We start from the raw sequence: 26538 nt of genomic DNA on the forward strand, positions 1-26538 counted from the left end.
AAAAAGGGTTTATTTTTATTTATCTGCGTGAGCGATTTTTGTCCCTTTTTTTCTGCCAACACCACCAGCAGAACCATACCTTCCTTCATCGTCATCCGGCTTTGTGTCTCGCGTTTGGGCATTACCTATTGCTTGCGCCGACGCGTCAATATTTTACCATTTCTTTTTACAAGTTTTTATTTTTTCGTCCGGTTCGTAAAATATATCTCGATCATTTCCTGCATAATGCATGAAGCAGAAGCAGTGTAGTGACAGGTTGCAGCTTGCGGTTGGCCTTTTCTTCCTGCGCATTATGATTGGTGTGTATTTCGAGTGCATCTTGGTTCCCACTCGGAAACGAAAGGAAGCGCGTTCTGCCTTTTTACTTGCATTTTTCACTGCCTCTTTACCCATTCTACCGGCACGTAGTAAGATTCTTTTGTGGCGCACTGATCGCCTGTGCGAAGCATAGCGCGCTCCGTCCTGCACGGGAGATGGTTGAAATATTTTGACAACTCAATTACGTTCCCGTGCTTAATTAGCCCAGCCCTCGGTCAAATGGTCAAAAGAAATGGGCACACCATCGTAACGTACAGCCGTACTGTTCACGTAATGTGTGAACAGAATTTGCACCTTTGCAGTACAAGCCTCGGTTCTTTCCACGCTTGTTCCTTCCACAACACGAAATGGATTCCTCCACTTTCCCTCGGAGGAACTATATTCACAACCAACTACAATTAATCTTCTTGCAGAGAGCATTTCTCCCGAGGTCCTACAGATGCGGGAATCAAAGACTTAACTAACAACCCATCTGCCCCAAAAGCAAGGCGCAGGAAAGCTGGCAAAGAAAGAACAGGGTTAAAGACAATCAGGGGCTTTGATTAGCCATTTCCGCACCTGAAGAGTGGCCCCGTCCCGAAGCTCACACAAAGTAGTTTAATCCCATTAACCAGTCTGCCTACAGCGCCTCCTGAATGGTATTGCGCGTGTCTCAAATGAAGGCTGAGATGTAGGGAAGTGATCAGCAGACGACGGCGCAAATATTTAGGATGATAGGGCGTTGAGCAAAAAGTGCGAGATCAAAATAATTGGAAAGAATCACTTGCAGACTATTTTTATTTTTTGCAGTAGCTGTTACATTTGAGTTGTTACATTTACAATGGAGTATAAACTTCACTCAAGGAACTATATGTTTGAGCCCAGCACGAAGGTTGAATGTTTAAGAACTTTCATAAGCATCTATTCTAAATGCACCGCTTCCCGACATGGGTCGAATAGCGTCAGCCTGTTTATAGGTCATGAACACTCCTCGAGTTTTTAAGGATTTCTCAGATATGTATCCTACATGACAAGTCCTCTGGCAATATAGTTCCGTAAGAGACAATAACAAAAGGTACCACCCACTATAAAGATCTTGCTGCAGGATTTATTGCTCAATTCTTTGTACAACCTGTCGCTTTGTCGTGTTGTCGCTCCCATTTTATTTCCCTATCCATCTTGGATCTCTGCCAGCGCTTAGATAAGTAACAGTTGTATCATTCAATATTTCGGTTTGCGCTATCAACAAGCAACACTAATAAATCTCCGGTGGCTTCCAATTTATCACACGATCCACCATAAATCTATCATTTCCGTATCATCACCATCGGCCAGACGCCACACCTGAAAGATGGCTTCGCAACCACGGTGGGATGATCATCGTATGGGTCGTGTGATGCCAGCATTTGCCATTCCCATGACGGTATCGCTTTAGCGTTTCGATACCAGTTCGACCCTTCGATGGCTCATTTGGGCTCTTCCTTTTCTCGTATGTCAAATGTCAAACGTGTTGGGTTTGAAACTCGGAATCAAGTGTGTTTCGTTCCGTTCGTTGCCTTCCCGTAAGACCAGCGTTACTACTTCGAAGTCGAAGGAGGCGGACCCACTGGATGGCCGCAAACAAATGAGCTGCTTCCGTTACGGGACACAAGTGGCCAGCAGGAAGATTACGCAAATTCCTACACATAGAAACAAGCATAGTTGGGCTGTGTGGGAAATTTGACCTTATCCGGCAAGGGCAAGGCGTCTGACATTGAAAGGCGATCATCTGGCAGAAGCGATCACTCCTTGTAGATGGGTATGTGTGTATGTCCTTTACTTCGGTGACATACATCGAAAATAGGCGCGTTCCCGCTGGCAAGTAGGGCATACATGATGCACGCGCTCGGAGCCGATGTTATTTATGTGCCACATGGTTCTACATCAACGCCTTTCTCGTTGCATGTTGCTTGTCCCATTGTCTTCGCTATTGAGACACCCCATGAAGAGCGGCCCATGCCGGTGACCTGATCCTGTATCGTTCAGAATACTGTCATATGGTTTCCTAGTGAAATTGGGGAAATGGAGTCTTGCTGTAGCTTCAAAACCATTACACCAAAGTGGGAAAAAATGATTGGCAGACTCGAGGGATAGACGAAAACATCCCCACGGCAATGAACTTCCACACCAGGGCAAGTGAGCATGTAAAGGAACCATATACCCTGAGGTAAGTGAAACATACACATGTGAAAACATAAAAGCGAAAACATTACCGCCAAGGCAACGCTCGAAGGCGCAATGCCGTACCCGGTGGCTTTGTTGATAATTATTCGATTTTAAACTCATTTACACCCTCGCCGTAATGCTAACGCTGCTTTCAAGTCTTCCGTCATCTCCCTAGGCCCTTAGGCTTAGTTCTGTCGGTTAAAATACTGCGGTCGCAACTGTTCGCTCGTGTTGTATTCGGTTCGCATCTTAAGTTCCTATTTCAAATTAACGCACTTTTCTCGCTACGCCAGCAAACGCCCTCCAGCTAGCAGAAGCACCTATCAGTCGGGGATTGGATAATTATGAGCCACGCATTGGGTAATGCATTCCAATGCAAGGGGGAGTTGAGATGACACTTTACCAGACACACCGTAGCCTACTCCCGTTTGGGCAGGGAGAGAGTCACAAGGAATTTTCCATTTCTCGATACATTTAGCGTAAATAATGCATGAGAAAGTGTGTGCTTCGTGCGAGCTGTTGGTGTGCTTTGTTCTACGCGACTGTAAACAAACATTTCCACAAGCGAAAGGGTGTGATGATCCGAAAAAGGATAATTTCTTTGATGTATCAGCAATGAAGAAATTTGGGAAGAGTATCTTATGCCGAATGATTTTAACACATTAAAGTCAGGCGTCAACAAACGCAATGTTTTAAAGCGTTTTTACAGAAACTATGCTGTACATATCAGTTTAATCATGTTATTGTAAATTAAAAGCTTATGAGTTCTAGTCACTATAGTTCTAATGCCGTACACATCTGCCATTCTCCCCATTATATTTAGATTATAAAAAGGGTTTAATTTCAACAATAATTGAAACATCAAACAAACGTCCATAAAAACTCGTCCATATCTAAAAGATACTCGAAATTGTATGCATGAAATGGAAAGGAATTTTGTGAACTAATCCCGCCAGGGATGAAGAGCATGAGAACACATTCAAATCAACAACCATTTTACGAGCAATTTTTCATCCACAACAACTCAAATATATGTTATTATCAAAATATTTATTTTATTGATCTCATATCTGCCGTTCGTTCGACGCAGCCGAGCCGACCTGCAGCAATGAAAGGTATTTCGCATGCAGAGCAGAGCCCTCATATCTCATAACGCGTTAGTTGCAAAGTTTATCTCATCATACTTTCCGTTCCCGCGGAATGGAGAAGAAAAAAACCACAGCAACAACCTCCGAAACATCTAACGATATTCCCTTTTTCATCCGTCCCTTTTTGTGTTGCTGCTGCGCCAGGCAAAACTGCACAACGTTGACGATGCGCCGATGGCGGACTATCGTAAAACATCAACCCCGAAACATCGTAAACCTTTGCCTTGGCTCGTGTTCTCCTCGAGCTATCTCCGGTACCGAAGGGCTCCTTTGCATACGTTGCACTTCAAATTTTCAGACATATCTTCAAATGAGTCCACCGTACGGATGTATCCTGCCCCGGATGCACGGTCGTGCACTGCGTCATGTGCACGGACAGGTATGGAGAGCATGTTCCAACCAGCCGCGAGGACGTGAGACAGTTCGAAGACATCGAAACCTGCCAGCCGCACGCGCACCCAAATCTCAACAAATGAAAGAGAACGGCCGGTAGGCAGATTTGCACGGCTGCTGTGCTCTTTCGCAAAACTACATGCAGCGCCGGGCTGCATTAGATGAAGATGCGCCTCGTGTCGGTGCGAATCCTTTGACGCCCATTTGGCAATATCGAGATCTAACTCGTCTGATTAAGACATCAGAAGCGATTGAGCGCTTCCTCCCCGTGTATGTGTAGCTACTGATCATTAATCTTCCTGCTTCGTGTTGTCTTGTACAATAATGCCGGCCAAGGGGAGCATAGAAAACGCTTCTTCTCGCATGTTTCTCTTAGAAAATGCACACATGCGAACGGGGTGTGCTCTCGTGCACGCAGGCCATCTGCAGATTTTTTTCACACCTCCGAATAAAGATTGCAGCGTTCCGCCTAACGATGTGTGAATACATCGAACGCCCATTTTTATGCGTTTTTTCCTACTACCTGTGGAATCTTACCGCCCCGAGGGTACGGGTAAGTGAGCAGTGCACGAGCTGGCAAGATTTTCTTTGCATAATAATCAACCATCGGTAGGCGTTAATTTTCGGTACTCGATCAGCGCTGCGCGCTTTCCCAATTCGCAAACAGTTCCGAGATCTGTCAGGCTGAAGAGCAGCAGAACACTAACTAGTGTGATGCTCTTGTTCAAGGAAGTCTGCTGCTTCTATGCACACGCTTGCTCAGCACTCTCGAGGACCGACCTTGCAATAAACGTAGTTAATTTATGGATGTTTATAAGCATACAAATTACACATTTCTGCCTCTTCACACAAGCGCACGCGTTTCTACGAATTTACTTGCCGGGAAGACATCCGACCTGCACCAGATCACTCTTCTTCGAGACGTTCGTCTGTTGGCGATTGTATGCTAGCACCATTAAAAATCAAGTTCCGCCGGTTTCGCTGAACGGTTCTCAAATTATCTCCACTTACAGCAGAAGCTAACCAGTGTGAGGACTTCTAAACGACTGTTATCGTTAATAAAGCGGACATCGAAATCGAAACTACTCCGGTGGTGGTCGAGGGTTCAAAAATTGCACACCGGTCAGTCGCCAAAATGACTGACCACCAATCACCATTTTGAACGGGACGCCGTTGATTGTGCCACGAAGGCTTTTATATCGTCATTGGCTCCCAATGGGAATGTTCCCGCTTCTTGCCATCAACACAACGATCTGGACTGGATCTCCCGAAACGCCCTTACGGGACGTGATTTCACGAGCTGGGACGAGAGTTTTAAAGTTCGCTGTGTGTGACTGTCCCGCTACTAATGGTGATTTCGTTGGCCAATTAAAATATGGACCATCGTAAACAACTCAATAAGCTGGAATAGTTAGTTATCGATTCTTCCTCCAAACCTGCTTGCGATCGTACGAATGTCCAGATCGGGTGATGATGGGCCTAAAACTCGTTACCTTGTTGTTAGTTTTTTTTCTTTTTAGTTGCTGTTGGTGTTCGCCTGTGTGTGATACCTTTCCGTTCGAGTTAACACATCTCAACCAATATCATAAATCTGCTCCTATGCATATCGGTGTCGATAGTAATGGACGATGACGGCGGCGGGAGGCAGAAATAAAGATTGAAATCGATTTTTGTAAAGACTTTTTTAATGTTTCGTTCGGTTTCAGATTTTGACGCTATGCAGCCTTCGAGTGATTGTGCGTGTACGTCAATTTTTACCGGAAAAGAAGCCGTGCACGATGTACAACTTTGACACGAGCTGTTGTTTTCTTTTTTGTTCCTTTTTTTGTGAACATTTTTGACCATTGGATGCAAGTGATTTATCTCGATATCGCTCGATCGAACCAGTCTAGACTTCATTTATCTTTTTCTTGGAGTGGAATGAGGTGTGCTCCCCTCTTTTAGCATACGTGCGATGATTCCGGATTGCACGATGCACTTCTGATCTATATCGACCGCCTAAATAATATGGTTTGATGCAGGCTCACGAGCACACCGCTTAGATCGTTTGGTGATGAATTGATAAATGTACCGGCTCGCTTTACACGTCCCAAAAATCGAGCTCAAACTGGTTTACTGGGGCACTTTTTTGGGTGGGTCACGCTTCTCCTTTATTCCATTTTATTTTAGGAGTGCCTAAAATTACACGACACCTGAAATTTGTCAGTTGTTGATTTCGGCAAGGAAGTAATATTTTTTGTCAATGCCAAGTAAAAAATGCCGATATGACAATAACCACAATCGAATCCACTCAACATATAGACACAAGTATACTTTTTTATGTTTTCAACAGCGATTTAAACACATTGCTAACACCATAAGGCGTCTAGAGCGTAAATGATTGACATCTATATCTATGCAAATATTTCAAAATTGGAAAGAAAACATTTCCACGCCTGGCGCCAAAATATCGTTTCAGGTGGCAAACAACATGTTAACTATGTTTCAGTTCTGCATACTTTACTGTAAAGATGTCAATCACAAGCATGGCGAAAGACTCTAGACGTTGTTAAAAAGAAACAAGTCAAACCACCGCCTTGTTTTTTTTTTGTTTTTTGCTGAAACGACATAATCGGATCATAATTAATTGACTTTTAAATTAGCCAAACATGTATTAAACGAACTCGTTTGCGCTCGACACGGTGGCATGGTTGTTAGACGTTTGTCTCCGGTTTCAAATTGCTCCAGTTCCGTTTCGATGACAGCTGATAGAAGGGTTGTTTGACGCGAGTGGCCTTTTTACAGCCTGCGCGGTGCTGAAAACCATTCTTCAAACATTTCAGCACTTGCGTCTACTGATATCTTGATAATGATCCGTCGCGAAGGTAAGATTTAAGACCACTAGCAGTGAAACGCTACTCAGCAGAACCGGTCATCGGTCCTTCCCTTTCAAACGCACACAGATCGAATGGCCTTCCTTGCTACCGCCAGTCTAGCACCTCTATAGGACGCCTATCTAACTATATCCTCATTGGGTCGGAGCCCTAGCACGCGCCGAACACGGGAGCAGACGGTTCAATTGCGTTTACTTTAATTGAACACCTTTTAACAAACAGCAATTATCACATTATCGCATCGCAACACCGCGCACAATCGATACGAACAACGTGCCGCCTCGTGTTGGAAAGTGAGAAGTGTTGCTAGAGATTGAGATATTCAAATGAGACACGCGATCGGCCCGGCCTATGCACTGTTGGGCCTGGTTGGATTAATTGTGACGGCGTGCACCGCTCGGACACGAAATTGCTATCGAACGCAAAGTACTATTCTATGTTCGAAATACATTTTCAGTAACCTAAAGGCAAAGGTCAATGTTTTGACCTAGAAAAGGATACCAAAACAGTTTCAATGATCAGGTTTGAGTCGATCACCTGATGTAGTTGGCAGTCAATACTCTTTTTAAGGTTTTATTTTCTTAAATTTAACACATAATAGTGCAACAGATAACTACTTACTTACTTATCCGGCGCTACAATCGCTTTGCGATCTTGGCCTGCCTCAGGAGTGTCCGAAACCGCACGCGGTCTGGCGCCGTCGTCTGCCAGTCCGTTATCCTTTAAGGCCGCTTAATGGCGGACGCCTCCACGCCATCTTGCCACGTCAATTTGGGCCTACCACGCCTCGTCTGTCCTTGTGGACGACCTAAAAATACTTTACGGGCTGAGTCGTCCGTTTCCATGCGTACAACATGGCCAGCCCACCGGAGCCTTGCGAGCTGGATACGCTGTACGACAGTCAGGTCGCCGAATAGCTCGTCATTATAGCGGCTCCTCCATTGTCCTTCTACACATACGGGGCCAAGTATCCTTATGAACATCTTCCTCTCGAACGCGATTAAGAGGGTTTCGTCAGATTTAGACAGTGTCCATGTCTCAGAAGCGTATGTGAGTACCGGTACTGTATAGTCCCAGCTTCGCAACAGATTACAAATAGTTATTCTTCATGCAACAGAATTTGCTTTACCCCATGATAGACTACATTTTTTAAGTCCTTACCGGTGTACGAGAAAAATATATACAGAAGGACAACTTCATTGCAATGTGTTATTTAATGTGAAAGAGCAGTTGACGATTTGAAAGCTAATAATTACTCTTCATAATGACATGTTCCTGTGATCCCATTCCATATTTCTAGATAATAGCTATACATAAAACAAAACATATGAATATCAATTCAACGTATAGTAAATAGAACTGTTCGCAGTGCATGATTTTTTAGCCATAAATTAAGCTCAATTATATTCAAGGTAGCAAGAGTCTCGCTGTTGAATGATCAGTTTCAATATTCAATTTTAAACATCAGTTTCTACCAACACGATGTCGTTTCGATCGCATTTAAATCAATCACAATAATTTACACACAAATTAGCGCTAAAAACATTTCGTAAAATCAAAGATAACACGTCCACGGTAGAAGAAACGGTGATCAATGAATAGTGTGTGAGAAACTTTTCGTTCGTTCATGCTTCTATAACAATAAAAAGTTGTTAACAGGAAACAACATCCGCCTATGTCAGATAGCAATCCAGACGAACAAAAAGTATAGCGACATTTGAACCAGACGCGTGTCCTTTCCAAATCGATTTCAAATTTAATACTACTATCAGCTAGCGAGACCTGAAACATATGGAAACATATTGATGAGGGAACTGCATTTAATCTAACACTGCGTTTGGCATTTTAAAACCGCCACTTTGAGTCTATTTTGATATCGCTGTCTGCACAGTATAACAAAGCTAACCCAATATTCATTCGTTTTTTGGCCACGTGTATGTATCCGCTGGGCTAAGTGAATTTCTGCTTCGATTCTCCGCAATACATGAATCGGAAAGACTGACATAATAAATCTTCGATTGTGTTTATTAATCAGACGAGCTTACTTCCCCTTATCCACCCGGTTCACCTTGCTTGCTTGCTTGCTGCTCCAGCCAGTGGGTGTGAGAACCGTTGGCTTTGATTGCAGACGACTCACGAGGGAACCAAGTGCTGTACTGGTGCCAACCACAACGTCGTGCTGGTTTATACAAAACAAAAATTCGAAACGAAAACCAAAGAAATAGTCGACCATCGCCCGCGGTATAACAGTGCGGCGCAGAAGCAAACATAAGTTATAGCGAGTGTCGTGCGGATGTGGAAACATGAGAGAAATTTGATCTCGTTTGGCAAGAGCTATCTCTCTTCTCCACCTGCCATGGGCAGGCGGCTGAAGCTTCGCGAAGACACGCGAACGATGCGTTCCCGGGGCTGCTCGGCGGTATCTAGCAAAAGGAGCAACCCAACACGGCATCTAATTATTGGTCGCTTCGTGGTGGCATACCGGGCCATGCCATATTTCAGCTGCTCAGGTTTAGTTAGCGATGCACGTTTCGTTTATGTTGGGCCGACTCGATCCAAGGGGATCGATGACCACTCCGCCAAATCGTTCGTTATGGCGTTCTGAGCGCTTTATTCTAAGGTAAACGTGTTCGATGATCTTCGTGTGAATCAATTACATACCTGTAACGAAAAAGTAATGAGAACAGGTTGTATTACTAAATGAATATTGAGCTAGAGCTAGAAGTTATACAGAAGAGCAAGTTTATAACTTGTTTTGCGTGACAGTTTCGGTATGTTTAACCAGTAATTTATTCTAGTACATGAAGGACAAGGCTTAATTAGTTGATATCGCAGAATAAATGTTTTATTACTGTTAATTAATGCTTTTAGCGTTGTCAATGCTTTATTGGTTTAACATCGGAGTTTAACGTGTCCCATGTGGCACAGAATAAGATTTGTGCTCAAAATCGATTCCAATTACACGGTCTGTTGTGGCCATGATCGACAAGAAGTTAGTTGTTTCAAAGAACCGAAACGGCATTAAATCTGAAAACAATAATAACAACTGAATTATGTAGTTTTAATACTATTGATATGCTTTAGTTACGAATCATAACTACCATATGATGTATGAAGTATATAATAAAATAATGAAATACCAACCGTGCACCTGTTTAACATATTTGATTCAATCGAGTGCTATCTATTGCCATACATAGCAAACCCGAAAAATAGCTGGAAAGATAAATAACAGTTTTCATAATTTAAACCGACATTTTTACACAAATTAGCCAGATCTCACTCTAAGGTGCCATCCACTAAACGACGTAAGACACATTCCATTTTCACCACACCTCAAACGACACCAACTTAATAAAAGAGCCTCCCCGTGATCATAGGTCTACCGAAAGGGCGAAACAAGAACCGTACAGGGCTTCCGAGTGTGCCCTCTTCTTTCCGGCAGCCCCTATCGTGCACCATCGTATGATCGTGCCTGATCATCGTATTTATGCGGATCGTAACAATTATGACAGCATAAATTAGCGTAAATTATTGATCATCTTAGACACACACACACTCTCTGCTTCGCACGATGCTAAGAGATCCGCGATGTCAGCTGTTGGTTACGGGTGTGGAGGGCGTAGCGCTATCGGTTCGATCCGGTTAAACTCAAACCATTGACCAGTGCTGAGTTTGGTTTTCCCACTAGTTAAAGATGTCAAACCTACTGCGATCGATCGAGCGAAATGCTCGTGCCGGTAGTATCGGCCACATGCCAGCGAGAAGCTTAACATTGTGGTGGGATATCTGTGTCTTGGAGCTATTTTGGTGGTCTATGGTGGACTTCAACTATCGCGAGAGCTTAAGGGAAACTTTCGGTGGGGCTAGTCGTTCCACGTTGTTTGATCTTGTTTTATTAATCCACAGCTTAAGATATCACCTCTACACTCGTTGGGCCCTGTTTTGCGCGGAAACATTTATGGCAAAATATTCAAAAGAAAAACTGGCGATCGTACCGCCAGCCTTTTGATCGTATTCAGAGAGCTTGCATGTTTCCTATGAGTAAAAAACAACCATAATTGAATTTAAGCTTAAAGTAGTTCAGCGATCACTTTGAATCAATCGGCTGATAAAGAAAAAAAAACACCTTTCCCATGCTTCAACAACGCCCTCTTTTTCGGTTTCATTTGAAGCCGCGGCTGGAGCTAAAATTTATTGCTTCACATCTGCTTGAAATGCTCGAAAGTGACTTTAGCTGCAGTACTGCCCGCAGCCCTGTGATCAAGTTTTGTTGGTCGGGGAACGCATGGGCACTAATAAATTTGCGTCCTTTTCTATCCATTAGACGCTTAAAGGGCGATCGTTTCCATTTTGTTCCAATAGCATCGAGGTTTGCTGGTGCACTTGCTGCATGATTAAATCAACGGCCTTGTGCAGTTTTGCATGCGAATCTAACGTCAACCGCTTGCAGTCGTAGTAGAGAAGACGGCTCTACTGTAAGCTTCCAGCTGCTGGGCGATAAAGCGATCCTTTCCATTTGTGGCGTGTGTGTGCTGTTGTGCTGGCTATCACTTACCTTAAATAATCTCATATAATACCGCCCAAGGGAGTAATTGCAACACTCTAGCCAGGATAAAACGCGATATCATGGCACTGTCATAGGGACCGACCACGAGAAGTTTGCGTTGGCGTGAACCAGTTTGTTCGTATTTTAATGAGCATATTGTTGAATGGTTTATTTGAAATTTAATTTTACACTAATTTTAATCTTTATATTTAAGGCCAGATAATTAACATCGAATCAAGTCCCAAACATAAAATAACCGATGAACATAACTGAATAGAAAGTAAGCTACTGGACTTTTAAGCGGATAGCCAACTATTCGTTGGAAATCAATTCAAACGCTTTCAATCTTATTTTATGAATTTCGCATTATCTGTAAATCGATGACCATCGTTTCATCAATCGATAATAAATTAAATCCTTTTAGCAGTATGGCAAGGTATAAAGCAACATAGTTCCATCAGATACAACAACACAACACGCCGATTAACACTTTAATCATAAACCATCACTACATGGCCACAAGAAGATCTGTTCCATTCAAAAACTTTTTGGAGGAGTAAAATTCTCTTCCCATTGTTAGACATCTCCTTTACTATCGAAGACGTTCTGAGAAACTTCTAGTTTCTACTTCCGGAAGTCTGATATCCTATTCAACCATCAACATAATTTCCACAACAATGTAGGGGAAACAATTTTGAACAACATCATATGATCATTTGTCTAGGGTCATGATGCCGTTCGAAAACTTTACACTCAAACCAGCGGCACCCACAAGCCCTTTAATTAACTCTAATTAATTGAGTTATCATTTCCCCTAATCGATCACCGATCATCCCCCAACAGAGCGGTCTAATCGCTTGATCTTTTTTTCGGGTGGTCGGTTGTGCTCCACATTGTCTGATCTTGAGAACCCGTGATCTGGTGCGAACCCGACCGAGGGGAGACACAAACATACGCACAGATTGAAAGAAAATAAATCGTGCTAGCAGTCGCGTTCGTTCCACCTATTTTACACCTAATACAACTCAATTGATTCGTCCGGTCAACGGTTCGGAATACTCGATCAGCCCCAATCGATGCTCGGGTTTGAAAGATCACAACAAATTATACTGCAAACGGGATGCTACGAGCGACTGTATTAGTTGTGGCAAACCAACTGGGGCAACTGTTGATCTATCCAAAAAACGATTGGAGATTTTGGGAAGACATACATTAAGTTTTGCGGGTGATTTGTTGTATTTTCACCCAAAGCTCCACGTCGAAGGAAGTCCATAGGGTCATGCCATATTCCTGCAATGGCTGTAGCAACTGTTCTTCTTGCTGTCTTGCCCTGGAAAGGGAACCTTTTTAACGGTTAATACGACAAGGCTGAGCACAGTTTTGGTTAGAAGGAAAATTTATTGCCACTAATAATCCATAAACACAAAGCGCCAATGATCAAGACCGCGAGAAAAGGAATATCGTTTGGGAGGTGTGCTCGTTTCGGAATCGTTTGATGCCACGATCTGCCTTGCAGGAAGCCGTTTTTTGTACATCTGGCTTCTTGCGCTCGGGATAGCAGGAAGCCTTTTTATTTAATTCAATAAATAATCCTTCAATCGATGGCGAATCGAGCGCGTGGGCCTTCGAGGAATGCAAAATCGCAACAAACAACCAAAAGGATGGTCATAGCGTGAGCAACTGATTAATTACCATCGCATATTCCGTGCCAACCTTTTCATATGCGTTTTCGGTATACAATGTGAGCGAAGAAGCTGCACGTTCAAGTTCAATATAGGATGCCTGATCCACTATACGTGCAGTCGTGCAGCTGTGGGTGGGATTGCACATTGAAACTGAATTGTGCAATTTAATCTTTTGTATGGGATTATCGCTACTGAAAGCATGAGAAAGCTCCGTCCAGCGTTTATTAACGAAATGCTGTGTCGAAGCTTTATTTTTACACTTTAAATAAATGACCCCTTTTGACTGAAATCACCGATTGTGCACTTTGGTTATCGATTGGAAATGATCTAAATTTGAAGTAACATGCGAGGGCATACATTTCAACTGGGTTGTATTAATACGCCCTGCAGTTGCTCACGACCAACATCACAACATGTGATGCAAATAAACAATAACACCTACACCATTAACCTTCACCCCATGCGAATGCCGTTTTTTTCTAATCGATACCTTTCATTTCCGTGAGGCGGCGCTAATTCAAAGGTGATCATACCGACACAACATGGCAGGTTTTCCGAAGGCAGCCAGGAAAAGTGAGGCGATCATGCATGTGCAAAGCAAAGAAAAAGGTTAAACATATTACACTCAATGGTGTGCCTAGTTTTTATTGATTTCCGTATCTGCTTTGAGCATGGAACAATCTGGTGTGCCAGAGATAGCTACGGACTTTCGTGCAGCCTACCAGCACACTTTTTCGACAGCATCAAAACCGATTTTCTCGGTTTCAAGGCTTCCTGGAATATAGAGAAGCGGTATGGAATACTTTGTAGAGTCATGAACAAGAGGGAAAGCCTAATGTTTTGATCTGGAAGCTTAAAGTCGGTAGATAGAAGATCACAAAAATGTAAGTTTGAGGTTGTTGTCGGGTGAAATGGATTAAGATAAGTGGATCGTTTTGGGAGCACATGCTGGGCTTGCAGGGTGAGAAAGATCTTGTGTAACTTACATGTATGTAAATGTCAGTGGCTAGTGGCATATTAGTTACCATTCGCTTGATACCACATTTGCTTTCGTTGCATTTATTAAACTTTAACGGAATTAAGCACTGTGACGGATACCAGTATTCCAGTATCAGTATTACACCTGTTTCCATCTACGTTCGAATCTCGTGCCGTTTGCATCGAATCGCAAACCGCCTGCTTCGAATCGCATGCCACTACGATCGAATGCGTGCACCCATGGTTGAATCGCTTGCCAGTACGGTTGAATCGCGTTCCACTATGGTCGAATCATATGCCACTACTATCGAATCGTGTGCCGCTACCATTGGATTTCTGAAAGCAAGAGCATAGTAAACTGTTTGTTTACGTTTGAAAGCTGTTTCCTTCGTCGCCGACGGCATTTCATTTGTAAAATACTAATAAAAGGGAATTATTCAATGATTATAGATAAACCCGACGAATATTGGTTGAAACCATGGATTTTACCATCAACAACGAACACCGAATATTAGTTGAACACAAGGATTTTACCATCAACAAGGGACCACGATATTCGTCGATAACAAGGATTTTACGTGTAATCAGTGAATAACTGCCTTTTATTAGTACTATTTTACAAACGAAATGCCGTCGGCGAAGAAAGAAACAGCTTTCAAACGTAAAGAAACAGTTTACTATGCTCTTGCTTTCAGAAATCCAATGGTAGCGGCACACGATTCGATCGTAGTGGCATATGATTCGACCATAGTGGAACGCGATTCAACCGTACTGGCACGCGATTCAACCATGGGTGCACGCATTCGATCGTAGTGGCATGCGATTCGAAGCAGGCGGTTTGCGATTCGATGCAAACGGCACGAGATTCGAACGTAGATGGAAACAGGTGTAAATCACTTAATAAGGTCGTATTGAAGTAAAAAGTATTGATATCTCTTATTCTAATACTTTAAAATAATGACTTTAACCTAAAAATTAAACGGTTTTCGGTGCAGTTTTTCAATATTCTTTAAACAAAAAACACCCATCCCAATCTAGTCCAATTTAAAGTCAAATAGAAGCCATCTTTCCACCAAAACGCTTCGATCACGATCAATATAATGGAGGCGCTAAGGAGAGACAACCTGCCGAGCACATAAATAAATATTTGGTTACCTTCGATCGGTTCTAATCTGGTTCAAATTCTTCTTCTCGTACCGAACGATGGATCTTAAGCTTTTGGAGGGATGGCACTACATAATGCAAACGAGTCGTAGAAAAAAACGAAAAACGATTTACCTTCAAATCCCTGATAGCCATAAATTTAAAGGCCACGAGTCCGATGTTGGTTCCTTTTAAAGAGTAATAACGTTTAGGCACCCAATTTCCAGTCGGTTTTGTTAAGAACAAACAAAATAAATATCAGAACCTTAGGTTGGTCTGTAAGGGCTTCGACTTCGTACCGACGTAGGTAAAACAATGCCACCAAACCAGTTCCGCTTGTTTCGATTTACTTCATTAAAATGTTATGACATCCTGCGGTGTTGTTGGCGTAAATTCGTTTCAGCACCTACGATAATGATTGTAAATATGATTAAAACACGGCGGATAACGAAAGACACGGATTAGATCTTTCCAGCGACGACCCTTTAATTTTGATTACTTGAGAAAAACAAAATCGATTCGATTCGATTCGAGGATGTGGATGTGACCGAGCGATCAAAAATATACGGAGGAGGGTCATTGACTGCAGGTTTTCTGCCAATAATTTGCAATATTTATATGCTCAATCAATGGATTCCATCGAAATATATTTGCTACCATAAAATACTCAACATATGCGTTGGTAATGAAACAATGTGTCACGTCGTAAAGATCAAACTGTAGCTTTATTTAACGATCACGGTCGTATGAACACGTTGTACAATAAGATCGAACAAGCTCGAACACAACGAAACATACAGCATCAATCGCAAATCCATACTGTGTAGACTCTTGCCGACAGCTATTCCACGCGGCGAAGTTCTTGGGGATCTTAATACTCAAAACAGCAGTAGCTGCAACGTCTGACGCAAAGAAGCAAGTGAGCAATTGTGTTTCAATCAATTTCCCATTTTAAGCTTGGTTTATTGTCAAACAAGTGGCATATTTTATAGTTCCAAATATTGTTCAAGCTACATCAATACCAATGCACATGCAGTTTCAGAATCAGGCGAAATACAAAAAAAGCCACAAAAAAGAAACACACCAAAAGCTGCGATCCACCCCTAACACCATCACGAACGTGCGCAGTTTGATAGACGCTGATGGCGATGTTTTGCCACGCAAGGAAATTTGCTTCCATCAAAAACCACTTACAAGTAACGACACGCCGCCAAAGATTCGGCTCGAGCAGCGTGCGTGGAAGCATGGCTGTAAAAAGGGACTCCGCCGACGCCGACGAGAAGATGGATACGTACACGCGTCGAGAAAGTCCGTCCATTTCAGATGTGATCTTCGTTTGAATAAAATTACGATCAGGCAGCTAGCACAGTCCCTCCTCCTTTGCTGCCTAACCGCACGGTTCATCCATTTCGGCCTACGCGCAGAAACATTGGCTCCCAAGAGGATGGTGGCAGTAATGCTAAACCATGAAATCTTTTTTTGTCCGATGCCGCTACGATTGAGCCATTTGGTGCGTGTTTTATTTTATAGAAAAATCAAATTGAACTTGACGGTTTAGATAGCGCATGGAAGCGATGCGGAATGCGCGCTGATGAAGTTTATGACACGATGATACGCAATTATGATTCGTCCGCAATGATAGTCCAGTAAATTTTATGTTGTCATAAATTTTGAATAATCTGCGAAATATACATTATAGTTTAGATTATAGTTTAAAACATCACACTAAATTTATTTACACTAATTGGAGAGGTACATTCATTCATCTTGTTCTTCATTAAGTTTATCGATGCATCAATTAAATGCAAAAAAACTTATATTACATTAAAACAAGTGTTAAAAACATGCCACAGAGTCGTTGGTTATTTTCACTTCGATAGGAAATTCATGTGTAAGCTGTTGTATCTACAGAATTTCTTTTCTTACCCATAGGATCTATAGAAGTTCTTTCCTTACCCATCGGAACTTAACCAGCATCAATGTGCATTAATTCATTTTTAGAAAGAACTTCGATAAAGCCCACTCTACTTACAAAAAAATCTAGATCTAATTGATAATTCCAACCGCGCATAGCACAGTCCCATAAAACTTCCACCCCCTGGAGCACTGACTTGCATGTGGTGCATCTTCGGAATGTCCCAATCGTTGCGATGCGTGTCTGTTGTCCATGAATCACTGAAATGTATCTACATTCTCATTTCCTTTTTGTCCACCCAGCATCGCACAGGTTCGTCGTAAACCTGTGCACCGTGCACGTTGATCTAGATCTCGCTCTCTTTCTCTTGTTAGACGTCAGATGTCGGAAGACTTGTCCCAGGTTCAAGGTTGTGTGCATTCTCGCCCGCCGGTGGGGAAGCCGTGGTTCGGGTCAATAGATTGATCAGTCAATAATAATCCCTTTACGGGTTAGGGATACCAATAGTAGCAGCAGTTACAGGCTCGTGCGGAACGTGCGTTCTGGCTCCGTGTCATTGACATCCGATTTCCAGCAACAGATTGACGGAAGTCGTGACCAACTTTATTCATACCCGGGTTAGATGAGAGTTAAAACCTAAAAAACCAACCCAAACGGTTGTTCAGATAAGGTCAAGTTGATGTGCATTATAAATCTCTCGAGGGCCATCGACAAATCAGTGTCGATCAAAATTACGTTTGCGAATTTTTTCGCGGCAACAACGCGCCCAGAACAACTTCTACAAGAATACGCATAAGGATCTTCGTTCTATCACGATTTATAAATTAAGAATAAACTTAATGCTATCCCAGCATCGAGTGCCGTTTTGTGGCCACATTAAGGCCGAGCGGTTTTATCACCTCGAGGTTTGCTACTCACGAATGCTTTTAGTACGCGTCGGCGTTGCACGTCACACCAATCCTGTGTAGCTCACCTTTCGCTCTCAACTCGTTCCAGTTCGGCTTTTTGATACTGATCTGCACCACGATGCATGGCAATAAACAGCATCGATCGTTGTGACAAAAAAAACTACCAACTGCTATTCGCTCACCCGAAGGGTGTAAAACTTGCACTTTTATTGGCCAATCTGGTGATACCATTTTATGGGCCCAGTTTCAGAATACCTCTGCTCTCGAAACCGGCAAATCCACCCGCCAGAAAACCCCTCACGTGTTTTGTTGTTGGAGATGGCTTTTATTTCGTTTTGCAAAAACATTTTATTTAAAGCACACTTCTTCATTCCCACTGGGAGTGAATGCTAAACGAAGGCGAAAGAAAGCGATCGTGTGTAGGCTCGGCGAGACGGGTAACATGATTCCATTTCGCGAAATTTGCTGATCGAATCGGTGTTGGTGCCAGCATACCATACATGGCAGAGACATGGCAGAACTGTGTCGGTATCGGTGTGCGTTTACCTTGACCATGACCCTGAATTAAAAATGGATTTAAAATCCGCTGCAAACTTGTCTTGAAGCTGGACTTTCCGTTTGAGGGTGGGAACCGTTCTCAAAAATGGTGAACTAACTTATATGTTTTCGACTATTACTATTCAACCATTCCAAATCCTATTCTCACTCCAATTGAGTTTCAGTTCTAAGCTAGCACCTAAAAAAGCATGTCCACCCGAGGGCCGTTGTATCCGATTTCACGGATTTGCACCCACTTGAAAAAAAAAACTCCTGACTAGAAACCATACATAGATTATTATTATTTTTTCCACTAGGCTAGCGGGCACGATTATGCAAAAAAACAAACACTACTACTGCAGGCATGTTGCGGGAGTACGAGCAATTTTGCACGTAGACACCATCAGTTTCTAGGCGCGGGTGGCACGGAACAAAGCGGTCAACGACGAAGAGCCAGAGTTCTCATGCAAAAGAGCGGCAATTGTCAAGGGGGCAATTTAATAATACGCAACCGGTTAGTTGCGATCAGTGGACGTATGGATATGATTTATCATCTGCCAGGAAGGAAGGTTATTCCGCGACTGCACTGGCCACGAAGCTAGGTGGACCTGCGGGACGGAAAATCCTCTCCTGACCTTTCGCGGACGTGCGCTTCGTGTTGCGTGCCGAGTACTCGTGTTCGCACCATAGGCGTCTACTTTTGCCATAATCTGACCTGTGCAGCTTCCAAACTGGCAACGTGGTGGATTGTTTTATTTCTTGCGAGAGGGAATGCTCCTCTTTCCATTCCTTCGTGCTTTTATTAGGGAGCAAATTATCCGATTTCGTTGTGTGGGCGATAGAGAGGAAAAACAGGATTAATCGTTTATTGTTAAATTTATGGGACAGCGGCAATGCCAACGACAACGCACACGCACAAATTGAAAAATTTAAATTAAAAATTAAATACAAACACATTATGATTCAATTAAATTGGGAAAAGGGATTGGCCGATACCCTTATGCTATTGAGATCGATCGAATATCTGTTTATTAAGTAATATCGTGCAATTATGCATTACAATTTTATTATTTCCCTATACGTAACTGACAACCAATTCTGCAACAGTTTATCAACAGTCAATCATGATAAAAAGGTAACGGACACTTTGTTCAATCAAAGAACGCGAAGCTTCCCCATTCGAAAACCAATCAGCGCAAATACATATTATCAGCGTGATCAGCAGGAAAGTCGTTATTTATGAGCCTGCTTTTACATCCGACACCTCCGAACCGATCTCCCACAGTTAACTACATAATATCCAAGATGATAGTAATAATGATGGCTGATAGTGGGACAGTAATATGCGCTCCAGATATCTCATCACCTCGGAACCATGCTGCTATTGCCACATTCGAATGGAATCCAAAATATTCCTCGCTCGCGGTTTTTACCGCAGACAAGCATAAATCATCGTCAAGTACTTTTAATATCTTCATGAGCCCTTCGCAGCTGAAATAAGCGCACTTGCGAACCACCGAACACACGCGGTCACCCACAAACAGGCCCAATTGAAAGTGATTGAGAGCGATCAATAAATTGCCCAGCGCGATTTCGATCTCCTCTCGTCGCAAGGAGGAGAGCAAGGAGAGACAAGTCTTTAGTCGGGCAGCGTGGTTTGTCGGCTACCATAAATTACCCAGTTGATGAAAACTAGTCGTCGGCTCGTCCAGGGCGCCTTTAGGACCTGCCGCGATTGCGCTGGCGTTTGCGCCAAACGTTGCAAGTCAACAGTTTTAGAAGGATTGCACGCACAGCAGCATAGTTTTTCCTCCGTAGTGGAGAGACCATGAGGATGGTCTGGGGGTGATATTGATTGGTGGGTGGTGTTCTAGATAGTGCAATTAAGCTGACCATCCGGGTTTCCCGCTCCCGCAGAGCCCTCCATGGCGAGAGTTTATGGTTTTGGTTCATTGAACCAAAGAGCTATAAAGGGATTCGCGATGTAAACCTTTATTTTACCTTCGATGTTGTTCAATACTATACAAATGGGGGTACTTTGCGATTAAGATTAATATGGTAGGTGTTTCTAAAACGATTTCCATAGCATATAATTGAAAAGTTTTTAATGTCATCTCAGATAAGGAAATAAACACCTCCGTAACGTACTACACAGTGCCCGATTTGTGTGACACAACTACGAAACTCAACGGAAACAATCACACCCTAAGGGACTAATCACACAACCTCAGTTGAAGAAAATAGAAAAAAAGACAGCCCTGTGCAAGACTCTCTTTCTCTGCTCACAACCCCGGGGGAGAGAAGGGTGTCAAATGGAAACACCTCCAACCCAACCGATCATTGCTATTTCTCTATTTGCTTCCTTTAAATCAGCGTAAATCATGTCCCCGGTGGGTTTGTTGTGAACGGCGTTAAGAAATTTTGCTTCGGGTCGTGCAACCATCACCACCAACGATCGCTACGATCAAAGACCGTCGAGCGATAACGATCGTGTGCTGCGTTGCAGGGGCGGTTTATTTTCCCAACCTGGCAATTTCCCGGACGCCAGTGAGCTCCTCCTACTTTCCCGCTTCACTTACTGCTGTCGCATTGCTCGCGCTTTTCAGCAACTAGCGAGTGATTGGTAAAGTGGCAGGGAAACGCTTGCAGCACACACGACGCGTAATAATTTAAAAGGGCCAATGCTACACCCGGCAAGGGGTAATGCATACGCTAGTCGCAACGAAAGTTTCGCAAATGATGGTTATTTTCTGGTGGCGAATAAAAAATGGAAGTGTTGATTGAATCATTAGGAGTAAATAATAAACATAGGAAATTTCTCCACCTGATAGTCAATTACTTACTTAAAGTCAATCGGCAAGATCATTATCTTTTTTGAACCGGTTCCGAGGTAGCGTTAGCAAATTTTATTAAATAGTAATAAAGTGTTAGCTCTAACACACCAAATTAGAGAAGGAATGGTTTTTCAGGAAACCAACATTTTCACTTTAGCTATTTTGTAACATACCAACTTCTAGCAACTGCATCATCAAATTATGATTTGTTGTGCGTAAATCTATGAAGATAAAAGCAAACCAGTCTTCTCTACAAACGAGGTATTTTTGTATTTTCTTCTTTTTTTTTTCAAATTACAATTCGTACGTTCTCACGATCACGACATGGATCTGTTCTAGGTAGCAATTAATTATATTATAGCTTTAATTTCCTCCGGAAGATAATATAGAAGCGTATTAGATGAGCTCCACCCTTGCTAAATAATTGAAAAGGCGTAGCCATGCTGTCCATTATGCATCTGTATTTGCTCACGATTTCAACGCCATTCATTATAATTGAAAATGTGCATCAAAATGACTGAGGCAGACATAGACCTTCCTTAGAGTCCTTCGTTCATGAATCCTTGCGATTACCTTAGACAAATGAATAAATATCAATCTTGACACCAAATTTTATTCGTGATGTTATAAATGAAGAACACCCGCACGGTGCACATGATACAGAGTAAAGGAGAATACGCACTGATGGACGATCTGAAAAGCCACTTTGCACAGGTTGGCTGGCTGTTGCTTGTAAGCTTACCAAACCTAACAACAGCTAGTCACATGTCACGGCTAAACTGCTTGTTCTGAATACGTTACCGGCTGTAGGAGGTGGATGCAAACCGTTCGCCAATGTCCATCCCATAAAACCAGCTGACCAGCATTGCTCCGTAATTAATGGCTGCCGTGGAAAATAAAGTTTTCCATCATTCAATCATAATTGCCTACGCTGCCCGGCCGCGGATTTGACGCAGTCCGATTGTAAATCAGATACTGCGAAACATTCTCCGTGGAATGTTGGAACAAAACGGGCACCTTCAGCGGATAGTTGGACACGCTGAGGAGGTTAGCATATTTTATGATACACAGCACAGCTAAACGACTGAAGGGTGATGTTTTGGGGACGTTTTCGTTACGTATTGATAAAACTGGACAAACTGGTTGGAAGGGAATGTTTTGTGCGGTTTTGCAGCCTTTACTGGTTGATATACGTTTTTAGTGCTTGGGGCGATTTATTTTTATATTCAATTGCAAAAATGTATCTTTAAAGAACTTCAAGTATTGCACCAACCAATTTTGTTCAAAATATTAGCCTTTTAAATAAAAACACATATATTACTTATAACATTATATATTTTTGTTAAATCAAGGTGACTTTTGGTAATATTAGGTAAAATATTTAAAAAAAAACTACTGCACTTAATCATCCAATCTCCTACATGACACATGCCGCTACAGGTGGGAAGTTCCAGATTGCATCAAGACACCGTGTCGCCAAATACAACGACAAACAGGAAACCTTATTGATATTCTACCAGTCAATGAGACTATATTACTACACTTGGACACATAAATGGAACCCATCGGAAAACCCCAATTAACAAAGGACATCCTGCTAGAAGTGACAACACGTCACGAATATCTAATTATTAATCATTACTATTTGGACTATCCGCATATTGTGTCACACATACTCATGACACATACACATACTCCATGAAAAATTTGATTTAATATCACATTATTGAGATTTTTAGAACCTTTTTTGTGAAGAATTCACCAAGCCATTATGGAAACTAAATAAACTGTCACTTACAATTATCATTTCGTTTGCAGTACGCAACAACAAAATGCTTACAAATTATTTGGTTATGCAGCAACAGAACATAGAAGCTCCGTTCCTTTTTGACGGATGAAAAATTGTGACAATTAGTCAAATATCCCAGAACATTCCATCCTAGCGGTAACGACAGTATGGTATTGCGTTGTTGCTCTTACGTATTTTCTGCTCCTGTAGCCCCAGCTTCTTATTTGTTTCTTCTCCCTGCATCTGAAGCGTACCCCTACAAGCCCAATCAGTTATGTGTGAATCCTCTTCAGGAGTTGTTGTTGTGATTGCATTGATCGCTACTATCAGCGATCGTTGAAGGCAGGGATCGGTAGCCAAAAACCCACAGAGTTATTCATGCCATCGGTGCGTAACAAGCGGGAGAGACCGAAACCATCACGACAACCGATGGGAATATGCAGGGGGTAAACACAATGAAAACATCGGGAGAGAACACCAGTGCATGATTGATCCTCTGCTGTCAACCGGTTTAATTAGGTGGATTAAGTCGTTTACACAAGGGGTTCCAGCTTGAAACGAGCGGAGGGTAGAAGTGTAAAGCAATCGACCATGTCAGAAATTTGTCACTCTCGTTCTCGATTTCCGTTTCTCGCCATGTCGTGTTGCGGAAACGGCAGCTCAAGCTAGGTTCTGCAGACAAACAACCGGTTGTCTTGATGGTAACCGAACTACACCACTTGTAGCTTTTAGGACGCACACGTCCGGGATGAAGGTTTTAAAATGGAAAGAAATACGCGCTGAAACACACGGGGAGTTGGCCAATGACTGATATGGGAACTGTCTTACGTATTGATCGCAGGAAAGGATAAAGTCCTTCTAAGCAGGAGATGATTTTCTTGTTCAAGGAGCTCCATATACATATATGTGTCGTTCTTGTTCGATAACTTGGCACAAAATACACTATAAGGAGCGTCATAAGGAGAGGGAGGTGGCTAAAAGAAACCACACGACAGGTGTTTTCCACTGCGGAGACAAAAATCGAAGATGAAACCACGGAGGAAAGGAGGTGAAAATGTCGTAAATAAAAAAAATGAAAATCTTCTCTTCAGGACTTTTAATCCGATAACATTCTTTAATGGGTGACATTGGGCTACTGTCCAGACATCGATAAATGAGTCAAGTGTACAGATAAAAATCAACAACTGTCAACAAACGAGTTCAAAAGTTTGCTCTTACACTGGACTAACGGCATAACGCTTTGAATCATTCTATGTACATAACAGTAAAATATCTTTACTTAACAATCTTTCCGAATCTTCAAGTGCAGCCTTAAATGAGATCTTTCGCATACCAGGAGAAGCATGTGCCTTGATATTATTTTCTGGTTTATCACCATGCTCATGATAGTTGCGATTTCTTATTATTTCTTATTATTTATTTCATTGCCTTGTCTATATATATTGAGCCCCATTTCTTTCTCTCGCAGAAAAGCTTCCAAACCGCGATTGAAGGTTCGTAACTAAAAAAATAAATAAATCAAAACACCACCGGCGCTTCAAAATTCATATTAGGACTGTTTTGAATCAGGTTCACTGACAGATAAGCGACGCTAGCTATGAATTACTTGTATCTTATCTTATTTGTTTCCACAAACAGCCCTGAGGAAAGAGCGTAAGGTATGTGTTTAGTGGAGTTGTGTTTTTATTTTATGCAAACCGAAGGATACAAAGGTCGATCTGATTATTGGCAGACTGAAGTTTGCAATTCGTACTTCGTCAAGTTACCCAACTTAGGTAAAGATAAGAGAATTGGCGCAGTTTGAAGAATGCAAACAAAACTAAAATTCGCTCATTTAAATAGGAAATGAGGTATGTAATGTAACAATAGGAACATTGATTAAGCATATAAGAATTTTGAGAATATAAGAATTCATTCATCGATATATTGCGCCGAGTGCAACGTTTCATAAAAATAAAAAATATACAACATTTATTAAGCATACCGGACGGAAGTTCATTGACCCATGTAAGTGCACTAGACGTACTTTACATGACTATGCCGAACATAATTGACCGTGACCTACATTAACACACTGTAAACAGATGATTTTTAGAACTATTCCAACTGAGCGACGTCTGTGCTAAGAACTCAATCGCGAGCTCCCCGCGAGCTAGCACTCACTTGCTCACCGCTCACTGACAGCCGCATCCCATACGCGCACACACACCAACACTTTTTCTTTCGCACACAGCTGAGCCAGCAGAACCGTGCCGTATAAAATAACACAAAATACCAAAAATAGATCGAACGGAATCGACATTTACCACTCGGTAACGGAACCATATAAAGCATTAAATACACTTCAACGGAATCAGGAAATGTGGCCGAAAAACGCATCATGAAAGAAATATTCACCAGCCATCACGACCTTTCCCACGATGAATCAGCGAGCAGGTTGTCAGGGCATGATGGGTAAGTGAGGCACACATTCTTTTCCGCACTTAACACCACACCAATGGCATAATTTCTACAGAGGTAACACACGACACCAGCTAACGATTACGGTAAACGACACACGCACTGATAAGAAACGGTTTAGGGATAGCATTGAACTTGACCAGACATCGCATTCCGTCACATTCTCCCCGCAACTTACCTTTCGCAGCTGGAGCGCGTAAACCTTCGGTCGATTTCGGTAGGTCGCTGCGGTGAACGCGAGCAGTCCACCGCTCACCAAACAAATGTACCGCACGGTTGGATGTTGGTACCATTTGCGGGCACTAGAATTGTTACCGAAATTACGCGACAACACTGTGAAAAATGGATTTGTTTTCGAGCAGCGAACGACACGGTTTGTGTACATCGCCATTTTTTCGCGTTTTTTTTCTCTCTCCTCTTGCGAAAAGTCAACGGGCGGATTGTTTACATTTTTTCTTCAACGCTGCTGTCAATCGTGCTGGTTGCGTTTATACTCCGTGTTTGGCGGAGCAATTCGAATTGAACGGTAAGTGGAACTCATTTGCCTCATCCTATGCTTGCGATGTAAAAAAAGATAAAATTTGATAAATCATCAGATTAGAAGCTTCACATGATCTTTGGTAATTTAATTTAATGTTTTCATCAATTGCGTCGTCTTCATGAACTAGAAATAAGAAAAGAAACTAGCTTTCTTCGTCTTCCACGGGACCGCCTCTAAAACTAGGTTTAATAATAATAATGATATTACCTATTACTCCATTTGCAACATCTATTGTTTAATGCCAATAAACGTCTTCCTCTCATGCTGGGTGTTATTAAAAGAT

General features: G+C 42.3%; 1 protein-coding gene across 6 annotated transcripts in view; it reads right to left on the bottom strand.

Annotated features, from left to right (window-relative positions):
• LOC1274002 (calcium uptake protein 3, mitochondrial) overlaps positions 1-26260 on the bottom strand; it is a 45638-nt gene extending 19378 nt beyond the window's left edge. For 3 of the 6 annotated variants that reach the window (XM_061650228.1, XM_003436686.2, XM_061650229.1), the window contains exon 1: positions 25893-26136. In XM_061650228.1, coding sequence (XP_061506212.1) covers positions 25893-26105 — 213 coding nt within the window. In that variant the 5' untranslated portion in view covers positions 26106-26136. Of the gene's footprint in view, positions 1-25892 lie in introns of all 6 variants that reach the window. The other 3 variants (XM_061650230.1, XM_313067.6, XM_061650227.1) reach the window with 2 other exon arrangements.
• Positions 26261-26538: the final 278 nt, after the last annotated feature.

The sequence above is a fragment of the Anopheles gambiae genome, chromosome 2 (assembly GCF_943734735.2).
Source record: "Anopheles gambiae chromosome 2, idAnoGambNW_F1_1, whole genome shotgun sequence".
NCBI lineage: Eukaryota > Metazoa > Arthropoda > Insecta > Diptera > Culicidae > Anopheles > Anopheles gambiae.